This window comes from Aulonocara sp. 'chitande type north' Nkhata Bay, linkage group LG17, assembly GCF_057382095.1.
Source record: "Aulonocara sp. 'chitande type north' Nkhata Bay isolate Kocher_YH1m ecotype deep benthic linkage group LG17, A_spYH_male_GT1.1, whole genome shotgun sequence".
NCBI lineage: Eukaryota > Metazoa > Chordata > Actinopteri > Cichliformes > Cichlidae > Aulonocara > Aulonocara sp. 'chitande type north' Nkhata Bay.
This window is the reverse complement of record NC_141360.1, coordinates 26062467-26079102: the sequence shown is the minus strand read 5'-3', so window position 1 is coordinate 26079102 and position 16636 is coordinate 26062467. Positions and strand designations below refer to the sequence as shown.

The following is a 16636-nucleotide window of genomic DNA, read 5'->3' as shown; positions in this document are numbered from 1 at the left end:
CATCACTGAACTTCAAGTGGTTAAAAGTGTACCACCCAGGAAGTGGTACAGCGCTGACCAAGAGGATGACTTACATGGCCAAGTTAAATCTGTGAGATTTTTGGTTAGTATGGCTGGAATCCTTCCTAATCGTGCACCTTTTTACTTTTCCATTTGCGCAAAATTAAATATCTTTGAGTGTCCAGGGAAAAAATAGCAGTGTATAGACTTTATCTTGGCCTGTGAATACTTGTAGAGCGCTATTTTATAGACTAAACAAAAATAAAAGATAACTGATAATGATTAGCTTTTGTCCTGAACGTGAGTGGAAACGCAACAGGATCATCACATCCCGCCACCGCTTAGCGTTAGCACAGTGGAGCTCGGGCCAACAAAGTGAAGGGCCACATTCATCAAATTTCAGAATCTGGTTTGTGTAGAAGGCGTCTGGTTCTTGAGAGTGTGAACCTGACACTGTTGATGTCTACAAACTGAATCTTTTAATCTTGGCAAGTGAATCTGTGTTTATTTAATAGAAGTGAGCTCTTGCAGAGGCCGTCTGGTCTTTGTCTGAGTCCAGCAGGTGTTCTGTACAATGAGGATGTAAATGAACGAGTAAAAACAGAGCCTTAATAAATAATGGCACATTGGTAATTTGACTTCTGTCTTCCACCAGAACAGTAGTTCATATTCCAGTGTATGTAATTTCAAACTCTCTTCTAATGGACATGCATTGATTTTCAATATAACCTCGAGTGCAGAGAGGATATGAAAGCATCCAGCTGTGTACCGACGACTCAGACATCCTGTACGAAAATCATCTGACTGACATGATAATCGGCTTTTGAACGAAATAAAAAATAAATAGGAATATCTAATGGCTCTGCCGCTGTGTGACAGCTCGTGTGGATGTAGCGAGGAGACGCATTCCAGATGGATTGGCTGTTATGCATCAGCAGGCTTATTTTGTTTTGGGCTGGAACTGTCTGAGGCTATTTACGCGAAGCAAAGGCTTGTGCATGAAATATGTACACAAACAACCACACTAACAGGAAGACTGTGACAGCACCTGCTGAGATGTGGCCTCAATAAAAAAAATAATAATAAAAAGGATTCGACTGTTTACATAAAGTGTTCTACATGTAAACAAACAGGGAGTTCAGTAGAATCAGCTCTTTGCCACGCATCCAGTTTTGTAGAGGGGAGGACCCTCGGTTTATAATTTGGAGCAGAATATGCCCGATCATGCATGGGCTGAATCTAATCTCACCATCTCCGTATTAGCTCTAACTCAGAGCAGATGTGGCTATGCAGGAACTAACCATTAGATGTCTCACTGTCACTCATCTAAAATTGATATTTCTATTCTCATGGGGCTCCGGTGCCAGCTTGTTCAGAAGAAGTCAGACTTGGAGGAAAAACAACAGGAGGGATACAATTCGATCAGCAGATTTATAGCAGAGCTCTCAGTTAGACATCTGCAAAGATGGAGCATGTTTAAAAAAAAATAAAAAATAGTGCCGTTCCCCTTGGGCGCCATTGATCAAATTCTGTGTCAGTTCCATGATGATATACAACATCAGGCCAGGCCTCTTAGCTTGTTTCAAGATATGTGGACAAAAAGCTTTGAAAAGAAGCTCCGTTCACCTTCTGTTCAGAGCTGTTTTGCTGCTAACTGCCTTCCCAGGTCTCAGAGCATTTTCCAACCAAAACAAGCTGTATTTCTTTGCTGCTCGAGATGCTCAGATGTTTCAAATTCAGCAATGCCTCTGTTTATAAAAGGGACCCATGATGCATTTAAATTAGTCTGAGATGTGTTCACTGTGTGTGCATTAGAGCTCAGACCCACACGGTTCTTCTCCTGCACATGTATCTGATAAGTATGATAATCAGAGAGACCCAGTGCAGGCAAGTGCTCCTTGTTATCAGGGCTTACCTCCCTCTGGTATGCAGGTCCTACAAGGAAACCTGTTCTAGTGATCTAGCAGCCCAGAACCACGTGGAACATTCCTCTGGATCCTCTGCTTTTATTAAGGAGCCAGGTTCACGGCAGACAAGTTCAGCTCTCTCTCACTTTCTCTCTCTCTCTTTTACCTGGAGAAAGCATATCCCCGGCAATCTCCATCCAGCACTCTTTAAGGACCACATTTGCATTTTTCATTATCACCTTTCAACACCAAGAAGCAGTGCTGATGCAGAGCATCATGTCTGAGCAGCAGGGAAGTGTTCACAACCCGTCACATGGCGTTTCCAGCAGGAGCTGTGTTAGCAGCAAAGTGCAATTCACTGTAGAGCCTAAAATAGTATTTGATAACATTCACACCTTTGTTTGTTCAAGATTATGGCTATATGGGCCAACCACCAGTGCTTATCTCTGACAGGCATGCTCCCAGCAACAACTATGGGGGAGTTAAATTTGAAAGATCCTTAAATTTAACTTCTAATTCAGGCACTTTAGGGGGTAAGAAAAGGTCTTTTAGGAATCTGAAAGGGAGGACAAGAGGTTAACATGACTTTCTGCTACTGTTTACAGCGCTGCTTATAGGTTAGCCTTGTTTTCATCTCCAGCCTTCAATTTATGTTCCAGGTTGGCATTTTGACATCTATTTCTTCAGCTGGCATCAAAGACCCAGACAGCCAGGTGTGGTTAGCATCTTAATAAAATGTGTGAGAGGACTGCAAAACAGCTTGAGTATAACAATAGAGCGGTAAGATAAAAAATGTTAGCTTGTAATTGCAGCCAGAACCTGCAAATATCTCAACACATTGAGTACTTGCTGCTGTTTACTCAGGATCCCTTAAAATGCCAATCATGCATCTTATTTGAGCATCTCTCTCCCTCTCTCTCTCTGTCAGATTTATTGAATGCCCCAAGTAAAATTGTGATTTTTATCAGCTTTGTGCAGAGAAACCGACTGAGCCCTGCGCTGTTTGGCGACTGGCTGGAATGCCAGAGATCAGCTTTTCATGGGCAGAGATGCTGATCCTTGAGAAATGTTCTCATTTTCTTTTTTCTTTTTTCTTTTGAATTTAATGAGCTGCCAAAACATAAATCTGTGACCACAGCAGCTCATAAATGTCCAAACCAAGACTTTTGAATGCGTTTCATCACAAATTCCAACTGGTGTTGAGTGTTGTGGAGAAGGAGCAGGTTACAAAAGCACAGAAATAAGTAGAGTGCTCGATTCTAGTGATAAAATGCTCATTTCTACTGTAGATGTTTGTCTCGGTGTATTCTTGGTAAGCGTTGCGATGTGGGTTGTAGGAGCTGACGCTGGTGCTTGAACATTCTAAATAAAGTTACACAGGCTTGTGTTGTGCGCAGTGAAGTAGTTGTACATTTACACTGTCTTGCAGACTCGTATCCCAAGCAGGTGGTTCACAATGCTCGGTGTGGTTGCGGTAAAGTCAAAGACAAATACTGCATCAGTGCAGAAATACTATACATGATTAAAGTTTAATTTTAAAAGCAACCCTTTATTCCAACATCACAGAGTAAAACTTACCAACAGTATTAAAGGTCCTGGAGTCGTGTTATTGTAATGTACTGTTATTTTAATCTGATCATCTCCCGCACTGCTGTGATTACTCATTAAATATTCATATTCTTGCAGATAATTAATGGTGACATTTAAATTGAATATGTTTATCAAACTTGTTGATCATCCACCAAAAAGACGGAAGATATTTATTTATTTTCTACTATAGCAGGCATAAAGAAGAATATTGGTAGAAATAAATAACTTGTTCCCTCTGTGTTACTGACTAAAGCTGTCTGGAGTACTTAGACTGTGGTGCAGGATCGCGAAGCAGTGCAAGGTTCTGACAAAAGAGCAAATGATTTAAAAAAAAAAAAAAAAAAAAAAAAAAAAAAGCAACAAGCAAAACAGTTTAATATATTTATAACCTATAGCTCTGCAAAAAATGAAATTCAAACCTCATATTCATACTGATAAGGCTCGCAGGGTCTCACTAAAAGTGTCGTCATTCCTGGGTTCATCTTCTTGTACACGCCTAAACTTGTGAATGGGATAACTTGAGAAGGAGGCCACGTAGGAGCCTTAAATTGATACCATAGACGTATCTACTAAAAAACATTTGGACGAGTTCGACTCTCACTGACCTTAACCTTGAGGTCAGAGGTCACATTTCCTGAAGTTTTGTGAGTGCGATAACAAGGTGACGTAGGATTTTGAAACTGATGCCATAGGTGTGTCTGAGGAGTCTGAGCGATACCATTGGCAGCTGCCACAATTTCTTTTATTTTTTCTTTACTCGGGCCATTCAATAAGGTGTCGCTTTGGCATGCTTTGCATTAATCACTACAAAGTTACAGAGGGTGTCACCTGCATCGAGTTTTGAAAAGCCACACCTGAGACTGCATTACCCTGTGTGTTTGCTGCTCTTCAACAAACTGCAGGAGTGATGTCACATGGTCTCGCTTTTTCTCTAACCCAGATGTGCCCTGGTACAGTGTAGAGTTTATTTGTACGCCAGCGGACCTGATGTATGAAACTCGTGCCGCATCGCCGGATTGGATGAGCTGAATTTCTAGGAAAATGGAAAAGCAAATGTTCTTTACTAAAATCAACATTCGTTGGACACCATCAAACTGTTTCTAGGAGGGTTGCATATTGTGGACATCTAGAGTTTGGAAGTCAGAGTGTAAACTCACATTTACATTTAGGTGTGTGTGTGTGTGTGTGTGTGTGTGTGTGTGTGTGTGTGTGCTTGGCTGACAGAAAAATAAATGGTTTTTCCAGAGTTGAAGTAAAGAATAATGGCGATTATAGCTCCATAAACAGCGATGGATAATTTGTCTTCTGACCATATTCAGATCAAACAGAAGTATAAAAAATGAAGTTAAACTAAACTTTCTATAACACTGTTTTCTGAGGCTTGTGTATTATAGTTAGAAGGTACAGCAGTAGAATAGCATCTGTCTGCCTTAGAGTCAACTATTAATGAAGAAGGAAGAAGATCAAACAGCTACTGTAGACTTGGCCTTTTAGGAGCAGCTGTGGCTGCTGTTGGCTTACACACAATCCTACAAAAAGACAACCTCCTATTTTAATTTGCTCTTAATTCCAGGTGCCACTTCAACCAGGCCTCATGCTAAGATGTGCTTTTATTTAGTTAAAGGCCGATTGTTGCTACATTTTGCCCTCTTACTCTTTTCTATCTTTGTAAATCGATCCAGGGAAGAGATAAGTTGAGGGATTTCATCCACAGGTAATGGATGATTTGTCAGTGAGGCACAGAGGCTGCTGTATGCTGAGAGTCAGACAAAAGCCGAGCTCTGACTGATAGATTGCAGCAAAGCCAAGGCTCCTCAATCAAATACGGGACCCTTCACTGCACAGGACCTTAGGAAAGAGGAGATGTGTATTCATCTCACACACACTTCATTTTTTCCAGGGAATCGCTTCTTTACCAAAAGCGTTTTTTATGGGGAGCATCACTGCTGCAAAGATCTAAACAACCTTTAGATCACACAATAATTGAAGCAATAAGATAAATATACAACTACATGTTCCAAAAATGAGATTGCCTTCCACCTCTTGGGGCTATGGGGCTCCTCCTGAACTATTAAATGCAACAAAGCCTATCTATATATCAGCTCTGCAGTTGCAATTCACAAAGGTTCACAGACAACCTAAAGGCTTTCTATAAATGCCACCCCTGATAAATTTCTCTCATCCTGTAGATGCCTTTTTTTCTTTTGGTGAACCAATACAACCCAAAGGCAGATGAACAAAGCATAATGATGACACCAAAATCACCCAGATGTCTTGCCGTTTCTCTCTGAAATCATTATTACTGTAGAAAAGTCAACTTCTTTTCTTAAAGCAACTCTTGAGTTATAGTTTTTGGACTAGCAGCATTTATCTTTCCTTTGTTTGTTTGTTTCAGGAGACTCCAAGATCTGGAAGCGGCCGCTACAAGAGGTGAGGCTCATATTTTCTAACCCCGACTGAGAGTGGAGTTTATCTGCCATAACATCACTAGTGATATGTCAAGGGAAGCACCAAAGGCCAGGATGAGAAAGAGCAGTTTGAGTAATTAATTACGAGAGCAGATTTCCTCCGAAATAGTCCGAGGGCCTTTTTCCTCATGTGTCACTGTTGTTGTTGTTTGTTTGTTTTTCCTGCTCTTCAGTGCTGCTACTGTCTTGCTATTATGGTTCAAGAAAGATGATGCGTTTGAACTCTGGTTGACAGGACACCATCTGGACCCTGGACACTTTGTCCGGGCCATCACTTCCCTGCTGTGGCTGGCAGGGAGTGCTCAGAGTAAATGATTTGCTTTGAAAGGTTTTGGTTCTAAAATGAGAGGTGCTGTTTGGTCAAGTTTGCTTTGGCATTTGATAAATGGCTTTCAACCTTTCCTTCTCAAACAGCCTAAAAAAACTCTTTCAGTTTCAGTTTGGACTGAAACCTCCTGGGAATAGCTCTACTTTGAGTTTTCATTCATCTTACTGGTTTTTGATGTTCTTTCTAAACAGGTCATCAAAATTAGTATTCTTTTAAGGGAGGGGCTCTTGAAACGATGCATTTTCCCTTCATTTTCCATGATAATGAAGTACATCACAGAAAATTGTATCATTTAGAGTTGACGTCCCTCAGCGTGAGTCCGCCATGCATTTATTTTTCATTATTTGCAACTAAAGTGAGCGGTTGTGGCCAACCCTGACAGTCAGGTTCACCAGCTGACATTCAATCTGGCCATGTAATTATGGCTGCTGCTCTCATCAGCTGGGTTAGCCTCACTTGGACACTCAGCTGTTCCGCTACGGATAACCCACCAGGTGGGCTGGGCAACACAAGATGGCTGAATGAACAATTTAAAAACACATGTGGCGCTCTGATTTACTTCCCTCTCAGACCATTTGGTTTTTTCTTTTTAAAAACTCATAGTAACATGACACTAAATTTAAATCTGATTTGCAATCCAATTAGCTGCATCTCATTTATCATATTAATTTGCCTACTAAGATAAACAATATAACAAAAAATGCACGTCAGAGCATTCTAACCTACCATGCATCTACATTTTAAATGTAATGATTTTACCTTTTACTGTCTAAAATCCAAAAACCAGCATTATCTTTCCTCGTCAGTGTTTTTGGAGCTTCCAGATGCTTCTTCCGAATTTGAATCAGAGCCCTTTTGCAGCTGACACACATCTATGAAAATAATGTGAGAAACAGCCACCAGGTCAAGGCTGTGTTTGCTAAAATTAACTTGTGGAGTGACACAAATGCCTCCCTCTGGTATGCACCCACCTGCTGAGAAGTCGGAGAGAAACACAGAGCAGTCTGAATGCACCAGGGGTTTTATTTTATTTGGGTGCAACTAAAAGAAAAATGGAAATGTGTTTACATTTAAGCATAAAAGAGAAAAACTAAGTAACTTTTTTTTGAGTTGCAAAACTAAAACACTATCAGTCACTAAGAGTTTTCAGTGGAAAAATCTCCACAGAAGACGATGATTCAGGTCAGTTGGGACCATGCTTTTGACTTGTGTTTCATAAACTGACAAAAATCCTGTCTGGCAGGGCAGGTCTGCTCCAGGTGCTGTGTGTTATGAATAGAGATGGCACGATACCACTTTTTTATGTCCGATACCGATACCGATATCATAAATTTGGATAGCTGCCGATACCGATATGAATCCGATATAGTGTTTTTTAATCAACAAAACTGTTTTTTTAAATATCTTGCTGCATTTTGTATAAGTTCATACTCAAGTTTAAAACAACAACTACACTAAAGCTATTCTGTTATACCTGTATGCAAAAAAAAATATTTCATAGTTCAGCAATACTGATCAATCTAATAAACTTAGACCTACACCATCCTCCCTATTCTGGTATTTTAAAGAGTACTTAGCATAAATATTAAGCAGCCTAACTAATAGGGTTCCAACTCCCAGCAACAACAAAAATAAATAAATAAAAAATAGGGAACCAACCCTCACGCTCCACCTCATGATGCTTAATCGACGTAACCAACCTTAATTTGATGCAGTGTGAAAAAAAAATGCACAGAAATCAATTATTTTTCAAGAAATATTAAATAGATTCAACATCTTTCTTCAACAAAATTGCAGACTGCACAGATGGTACCTTCCCAAAGGAAAAAGTACTATAGCTTACTAGGGTATATATATTAGACTTAATAGTTACTATATACAGTAATGGACTTCTATTTATTTTGCATCAAATTAAAACTTTGGGTGTCAGATAATTATTTATTAAAAGCTAGACATTTTAAATGAGAATAAGAAAGAAAAGTATGTCTTTGTGCCCCCTTTTCCCTGTTAATGCCCTATCGGCCCCCCTGGCTAAACTTTGCTAGATCCGCCCCTGCACAGTTACCAGCGTCAGCTACGTAGAAAAAGATCCTCGAGTAGAAAGTAATAATAAATAAATTCTAACAACAGCTGATCAAGCTTAAACATGCTGCTGTTGTTCAGCCGCTGGTTTCCTCTTTCTGGTGCAAAGTGGGCCAAAAACAAACCAGAGAGACGGACTCGCGACAGAAAAGCCGATCAGCTGATCGTTAAGCAGTTTCATGATTGAAGTAGCAGCAAGAAGAGGCAGTCGCTCCATATATCGTTTGTTAAGCTTAATGCAGGAATGCTTTACAAACATTCAGAGATGGACTTACACACTTGCTTTACTTCTCTCGGGATAACTTTGTCGGAGATGAAATGCCGGGTTGCTAGCGAAGCTCCAAATGCTATCCAGACCACCGACAGGTCCCGCATGCCACAGCCGCTCTATCACGTGATGCATACTGCTCCGACGTGCTAACGTTCTGAGGCGAGTTACGGCGTGTTGCAAGTTTTGTGAGGTGCTTTCGTGATATTTAATGGATCGGATTACATTTTTTATTTTTCTCCGATATCCGATCCAGTAATTTAGGTCAGTATCGGACCGATACCGATACGTAATATCGGATCGGTCCATCTCTAGTTATGAATGAGGGGCAGTACTCTGGTGGTGACAAATCTTCACTGTCTAAAGTGCTGTCTTTCTAAAGGGGGGAAAAGAATGAAACTACATAAGCAGGGGACCTGAAAGATTGAAGATTTAGAAACCAAAGCACAACCAAGCTGCCTCTGCCTGCCTGTAAACCCAGCAGCCACTGAGATGACTGAGGAGTGACTGCATCTGTAAACTAGCAGCTCAAAGCAGCTCTGCATGGAAGCTGGCTTTATACTGTCTTGCTTTAAAGTAATGAGAGCATTACTGAATCCAGTGTGCTGTTGCCTCCAGTGAAGTTTTGACTCATTCCACACATTGACACTTTTGTTTGTGGGGAGATGTTATTATACCTGTGACTGTTGCTGTTATTGGTGCTCTTGTCTGTGCTTTCTCCTTCCCACCTGCTGAGGCTCACAAGAATGTGCGATTGGCTTAGCCTCTCTCTCTAACTCCCCCAGACCTCAGCCTGTGGGGTGCTAAAGTGCCACGGTGTGATATTTAGTGAAGAGGCTTTGGATGTTTAGGCTTGGATTCAACACCCACTGTGCATCTTGGGGAGTCCGTGTATTTGCGATGATTGTGTGTGACTCTCGTGGATCTTTTTTCCGGGACATCATAGCAAAGGCACGAATTGCACAATATCCGCGCCTGTGTGCTCGTGTGCACTCACGCTGATAAAGTTGCCTTGAAGAGCCACAATGAGAGAGACAAATGAAGTCACCTTTATCTTGCAGACGAGCGTCAGCAAGAGCATTTCAAGGACTCCTCTTGATCAAAAGCGCTGGCCGCTGCAATGTTGGCTCTGGGAGAATGAAGGAAAATAAGATGCTTGTTCTGTAAATGTCAAGGTACACAAAAATACTGCCTGTGTGTGTGTATGAGAAATGGCACTGCTGCTTCAATAGAGGAAAGAAGAATTTATATGTATGAGCAGGATTTTAAGCCATTTATGTCATGAGACCTGTTTTTGTTGTACCTTTATTCAGTTCCAGTTCATGCCAAAATAATCTTTGATCTATCTAGAGGAAGTAAAACCCTCAAGGACTTCTTTGTGAACTGGGAGAGGATTATGTAGGGTAGACTTTGGTTTATTTGGTCCATATCTCTTTTGCTTACACCGTGGCTACTTTGGAGATCTCCCGAGGAAATCAGTTCAACTGCTCCCTGGACTTCACTTCACACCAGTCTGCAAAATGCAGCCTGGTAGCAATGGAGGCAGGTCAGCAGTTGCCCTTGCAAGAAAGGCTTTGCAGTCAGAAACATCTGCTACCCTTGTAGCAGATGTTGTGTCACCCTCTTTTTATTTTTTTTCATTTAGATGGAACTATATCAACTCCCGGCCCCAGCACAAGAACTATTTAAAGAAAATGCTAAAAAGCCTCATATCCTGAGAAATCTCCCAATATCATCCAGCAATATCATGTTGCTGGATGCACTGGTACCTATGAAACAATTGGACCAAACATAGTGGAATTATTCTGATATGTTTAGACTCAAAAACAAGAACATTGTAGGAAAAGTTGGGAGGACATCCTTATGCAGAAAACTCAAGACTGCTGTTTTTAGACCTGCCAGCCAGTGAGTGCTGAGACTACAGCCTTATTACTTTCAGATATGTACTAAACATGCCAAAAGGAAAAACAAAAACAAGAAAGCCGATCTTGTCTGGTTACTATTACTTTTTTTTTTTTTTTTAAATATTGGCATTCCATGAAACTGAGCACTGGAGAAAAATAAACAAATTTAACAGTTTATACTCAGTTTCCACTGCTGCTTCTACGATTTCAGAGTTAAAAGTACTTGTTAAAGTTGTCTAATCATGCGGACTTCATATCTGGCGGGTCTTAAAGAGTACAGATGGTACAAAGGAGGTATTGGTCCTGTGTCTTGCCAGCAGCTTTCCTGTCTGTTTCAGCTGTAGAAATCTGCCAACCAGCCCCTTCAGACAACACACTGAATCCTACAATCTAAGTTTTTTTATTTCCAGGGAGATTATATAAACCTGTCATAGTCTCTTGCTACTGGGGAGTGGGAGTAGTTGTAGTTATGAGGTATAGAGCCAGCATTTCATTCCCAGTTTCCACTTCAATAATTATTGGATTAAGGTCAGTAAGGAAATTGACTGCACATGAATATTCTATTCCCAGCCGCCCCAGACTCTGTCTCTAAGCACTGAAAAAATGAAAACGAGATAAGTTTAATGTTCTGTTTGAGCTGCATACAAAACTTCAACCCCCCACCCCCCCACCAGCTTAACAGCAGGGACGCACAACTTGCCACTGCCATTCCTGAGCCTATTTGAAGTTGTAATATATAAATTGTTTCTTAATCAGAATCCTTTTTATACCAAAGTTGCACATCCTTGATGGCCTTCTCCATTAAAGGAATAAAAAGGGAGAGGGGCTTTAATAGTGCATGCCTAATTGAAAGAGCAAACACGCAGAAGGTATTCCCCACCTGCTCTTTTGATGATGGCTGTGTCATCCCTATTGAAGTTTTACAATGTGGGTATGATTCATACCTTCAAACGGCCTCAGTGTGAATACACTACTGGACACTTTGAAAAGTAGAAATCAAGCACAAATGGTACTCTTTTTCTAACTTTCCTTTTCTTTTGAAGTGTGGCCATGTATAATGTGAAGTATAAAATATTTCGATGCATTCAACTTACAGGCTCAGCAATATTGTGTTTGTTACTAACAGCTTTCCACAAATGGGGTTGGAGGAGGACACCGGCGGTAACAGCCGACAGCGACACAACCGCCACGGCCGAGATGGAGGAGCTTCAGCACCTGGAAGTCTGGAGAAAAGGATAGAAGACCTGGAGAGGGTAAATAGACTGACCTTTTAACAAGTCATATTACTAGTCGAACCTCGTCCACATAAACATAACCCAAATAATATTATCATTTAATTAAATGCTGCATTTCTTGATTTATTGGAGTTGACTTTAGAAAAAAAAAGTTAAAATTTGCTTTAAAACTTAGATGTTTTTATTTCTTAAAGACACAAAAGTGAGTAAATGTAAGCATCTGCTCTGATTCAGATGAGTCAGAATACATGTGTTGGCAGATTTTATAGCTTCCCTGCAGTGATAAGGTCAACACCTGTTGTTCTTGGCAGTCCTTACCTATCAAATGAGCTTAATATTTACTGACAATCTGCTGATTTTTTTGCTGTGGATTACTAGAGTTGATCTAATTCTTGAGTATTTAAAAAAAACATTTTTTTAAATTAGTTTTAGTTAGTTTTTTCAGTCCTTCAATTTATTTCTTCTTATTGTAGATGGGGGGGGGGGGGGAGTAAACTTGCTTGTGGTCATGGTTGGTTGCCAGGTGGTTATTGACCAATCTTTAGGCTTACATGGCTAGGGCTTTACCAGATGGTTGCCAAGTAGTTTCAAAGCCTGAAGATGGCATATCTGCCACAAGGCCAGGAAGCCTAAGTGCGATGTCCGAATTATATTTGGAAATGCAGCTGTTTAAAGCTTGATTGGTCTAACACAAAAGTTGATGCACAGGTTAGATGCATTACAACAGGACTTGTAATTGTTTGTTTAAAAAAAAAAAAGAAAAGATCAAAGATCAGCGATTGAGAGTAAAGCTGAGCTTCTAGACTTTTCTGGGTGTTACTAAAACTACGTTCATCCCCACAGAACACCATGGAGATCTAAAATTGCTGAGGTAATATCAGTTATTGACATCTATCAAAATTCTATAGCGTCTCAGTGAACCGTGAGTCAAGGCTGTATCTTTTGGCCAACTTGAAAGCCTCTATCAGTAGCACTTTGTTAAGATGAAATTCCACTTTGAGTCCTTTGTGCAGCTGCCCAGGTTCTACATTTTCTGGCTGGAAACTGTGGCTCTGCACTTACAGAAATTCTCCTCAGTGTTGTTGAATAGATGACCTTTCTCAGTACAGATATGTCTTTTCTTCCTGCACAGCTCCCATCAGCCACTCAGCCTCTCTCTGCTCCCACTGTAGAAAAGTCATACCTTCTGTGACTTCAGCATGAAGTGGTTTTGTCAAATGTCCAGAAATCATATTTCACACATATTTTTGTCATTGTTGTTTATCTCACTTTTCATTCCAGATGCAGGTCTGCTCATATAAGACAGCTGCACCTAAATCTCAGACTTCACTGAGACTTCAAGCTCTCAGTGGGTAGCTGCGGGTGAACTGTGGGGCTGTGTGGGCAGGGCACGCAGACACTTACCCCACAAAGGGCCTACAGCTGTTTTGCCCTTTAGGGCCCAAAATGAGTATTCAGTGAACCATTCCACAGTGGGTTTACTCACAGAAATCCCATGCGGGCACTATTTAGGCTTGTTATTGTGGAGCCCATAGCAATTTTGCCTTTTTGGCTCAGTGTGGGTACCCACTGTAGGTAGCCCACTGAAAACCCATGTGGGGCCCATTTGGGGTCACCATAAAAATTTTCTTTGGGCAACTAGTGTGTGTACCTGCTGTGGTAGCTTTTTGGTCTAAGTAGCTCTTTTTTGTTTTGTTTTTGTTGATCTTTGAAGAACATTCTGGTCAACGCTTCCTACCAGTTGGTGGCAGTAATGTACCATGGGGCACATGTGGGCCCTGGATGGGGCACCACTAGGGCAGCCAAAGCCTAGAGTGTTGATATACAGTGGGCCTAGGGCCTCCTTTTACGGCCCCTCTCTGCTTAGTCTGGACAGCCCACAGTCAGCTCACACTATGGACTGCCCCACAGTCCGGGGCCCAGATGTGCCACATTTTACTCTGGTGCAAGGCCCACTGTAGGCCATGTGGGTCTGCCCACAGTGGCTGCAAACAGGCCCTAAAGGGGTTGGTCATTAGATCGCAGGTCCTTGCTTAAAAATAAGAGATGTTTGTTAAAGACTGTATATATCTTTTCACAGAAAAGTTAGAACTTTGATGATTAAGGACAACCAATCTCACTGACGTCTTTCAGAGCATTTTAGGATTATTTATATATGCTGTCCTAGAAAATAGAAAAAACATTGTCCACTTTAAATAATTCACTGAATGATTCTTACATAAAAATGAGCAACTTAGAAAGCAGAACCAACATCATCCTTTTTGGTCCCCATAATGCTTTGAGCAGATGTAATATTAGCAAGCAAGAAACATCCTGGGGAAGTGAAAATACAATGAAAATTCCATATTCAACCCATATTTACAGATTTTTTTTGATACCCATACTTTACAATGTTCTGGGGCACAGTGTATTTTGTGCATTATGGTTTTTTAATGTTTGCACAATGGACAGTATTCCCAAACGCTGTTATTGTCAGATGACAGACATTCAGAATAAAAGAAAAGGAATTTCAGCTGGTATTGTTGTATTTTATGAAAGAAATAAGACAAATGTTTGTTCAGGTGTCTTTGAGAGGAGATACAATGCTGCACTTATCTATGGTAGCTTTAAAAGTCATATTATGCCAGCTTTGACTATTGCCATCTACTGTAGCTGCATAATACATTTTTTTTATTTAAGCAATTTCATGATTATCTGGAAGAGCCAGAAAGTGAAACTACAAAGTCCTGGTTTAATCTTCATTTCCATGATAAAATAGCAGCAGTTTGAAAATGTGTGCACATTAACTTTCGGTTTATGATGTGCATACAATCGTCTCTCTCAGGAAGGCACAATATCCATTATTTCACTGTGGCTGTTAGAGGAGGCGGACAAGAACACACTGGCTTTTAAGTACAATTTGAAAATAACACAAAAGTACTATATAAAAGAAACTATTAATGCATTGTTCACTGACAGTCTGCGTGGATTTATTATTGTGGGTTTTTGAAGAGTCTGTGGAAGTGGGAAATAGAAAATTACATACATTATTGGAAAAATGTCATCTTACAAAAAGTCAATGCAGTTGACTGTTCTTGACGCCTTTTTAATACCAAATGTTTCTGCTAGTAAAAATATGGTTTGAATAAAGTAATCTCTTTCAGTAGACCAGTGCAGAGGCTCGTTTCGTTTCCTTTTTTTATAACTGGTAAATGTAGCTGCTTCACTTTTACTTTTACTCTACACTTTTGCCTTTGTAAGATCCAAATAAAAAGCAGTCGCATGTTTTTCAGAAACTGATTTTAAAAATACAATTTAAAAAAAAAAAAAGAGAGAAAAAAAAAGCTGAGAGTTGTGCAACATCTGGCAACAAATAAAGTTAATTAGTAATGTGATTAGGTATAAAAGGAGCATCCCTGGGAGTTTTTCATGAGTGGAAGGAATTCAGTTTTATGAGTGGCTCTGATGAAATAGTTCATCAACTTTAAAAAAAAAATCCACCCCTCTGTTTTATTCTTTGCCCGTGCAGTTCAGGATTGCAGGTGTGCTGGAGCCCGATCCAAGCTGTATGACAGGGCAAGAGGCATGGTGCAATCTGGCTGGTAGCCAGAGCTGACAGAGAGACAATCATTCGTACTCTCATTCGCTCCCGACACCCAATTTAGAATCACTAATTAACCTAACAAGTATACCTTTGGAGTGTGAGGGTAAGCTTGAATACCCAGAGAGAACTCACCCAGGCGCAGGGAGAACATGCAAAGGGTGCTAAGAGAGTTTCATAATATCATTAAAGTCTGAGTCTAAGAATCCAGAGTAATCTCTGTATGCATTGGCCATAAACTGTGAGTCTGCAGGTGCTGCTGCTTTAAAAATAGCCATGCAAAATCGCTGCATGGGCTCAGAATCACCTATGAAAACCTATGTTAGTGAACCTAGGTCCCCACTGCACCAAAAGAAAGCAGTTTCATTTTAGCAACCCTTAGTTTTCCAGCCTTTTGTTGCCCCTGTCCTAACTTTTTTTTTTTTTAAAGATCATTTTCATCATCAAAATGAACTAATATATTTCTGGAAACACTAAAATGTCTCGTTTTTAATCACTTGATATGTTTTCTATGTTCTACTGTGAATAAATATGAGTTTAGAGATTTGCATCATTGCAATCTTTCCCAATTTACTGGATTCGGGTTGTATTTATCTTGATTAACTTCATTTTGTTTTCCCCTTCAGACAGCAATGCTCCAGGGCAACTGTTTCGATGTATGAAATTCCAAATCTTGTGTAGCTAAACTAATTACAGGGCAGATTTCCTGGTACACCTTAATGCAGATTCCACGCACTGTTTCTTTGTGAAAATATTTGCCTTTCATGTAACTATGTGTGCAATCTGTGTGCATTTTCAGGAGCTGGCCAGAGAGCGTCAGGAGAACGCCAGGTTGCTGAAAGCCTACCAGGACAAAGATGATCTCATTGGGAAGCTGAAGGAGGAAATCGACTTGCTGAACCAAGTGAGCACAGCCTACATAATTTTCTGCTCTGATGTCTGATATTTTGAGTGTTCCTTTGTGTTTGCATGCGTGGGCGTCTTGTGGGGGCTGTAATCATCATCTGGCATTTTACTGGCCTTGCGTGTAATAGCTATGTGTTTTTCTACACTGATTATTCTTGCAGTCTATCAGAAGCTGGACATAAACATACTTTTTTAGTTTTGAATTTATATAACTTGAAACACAATGGGGGGAACTTACTGTAATTTGCAATTTAAACACTCTGAAACACAAGTAGTTGAAAGTATTAAAATTTGTTGCTCCGTGTGGCAGGTAGGTTCATATGTAACTGATTCGTCAATCATGGTGTCACCACTGAGCTGTTTTTTTG

The 16636-nt window shown here is 40.3% G+C and overlaps 1 protein-coding gene across 3 annotated transcripts in view; it reads left to right on the top strand.

The window, feature by feature from the left end:
* pawr (PRKC, apoptosis, WT1, regulator) overlaps positions 1-16636 on the top strand; it is a 79477-nt gene that overhangs the window by 56211 nt on the left and 6630 nt on the right. For all 3 annotated transcript variants that reach the window (XM_086269968.1, XM_086269966.1, XM_086269967.1), the window contains exons 4-6: positions 5893-5927; positions 11674-11800; positions 16162-16266. In XM_086269968.1, the coding sequence (XP_086126094.1) occupies positions 5893-5927; positions 11674-11800; positions 16162-16266 (267 nt within the window). The remainder of the gene's footprint in view (positions 1-5892; positions 5928-11673; positions 11801-16161; positions 16267-16636) is intronic.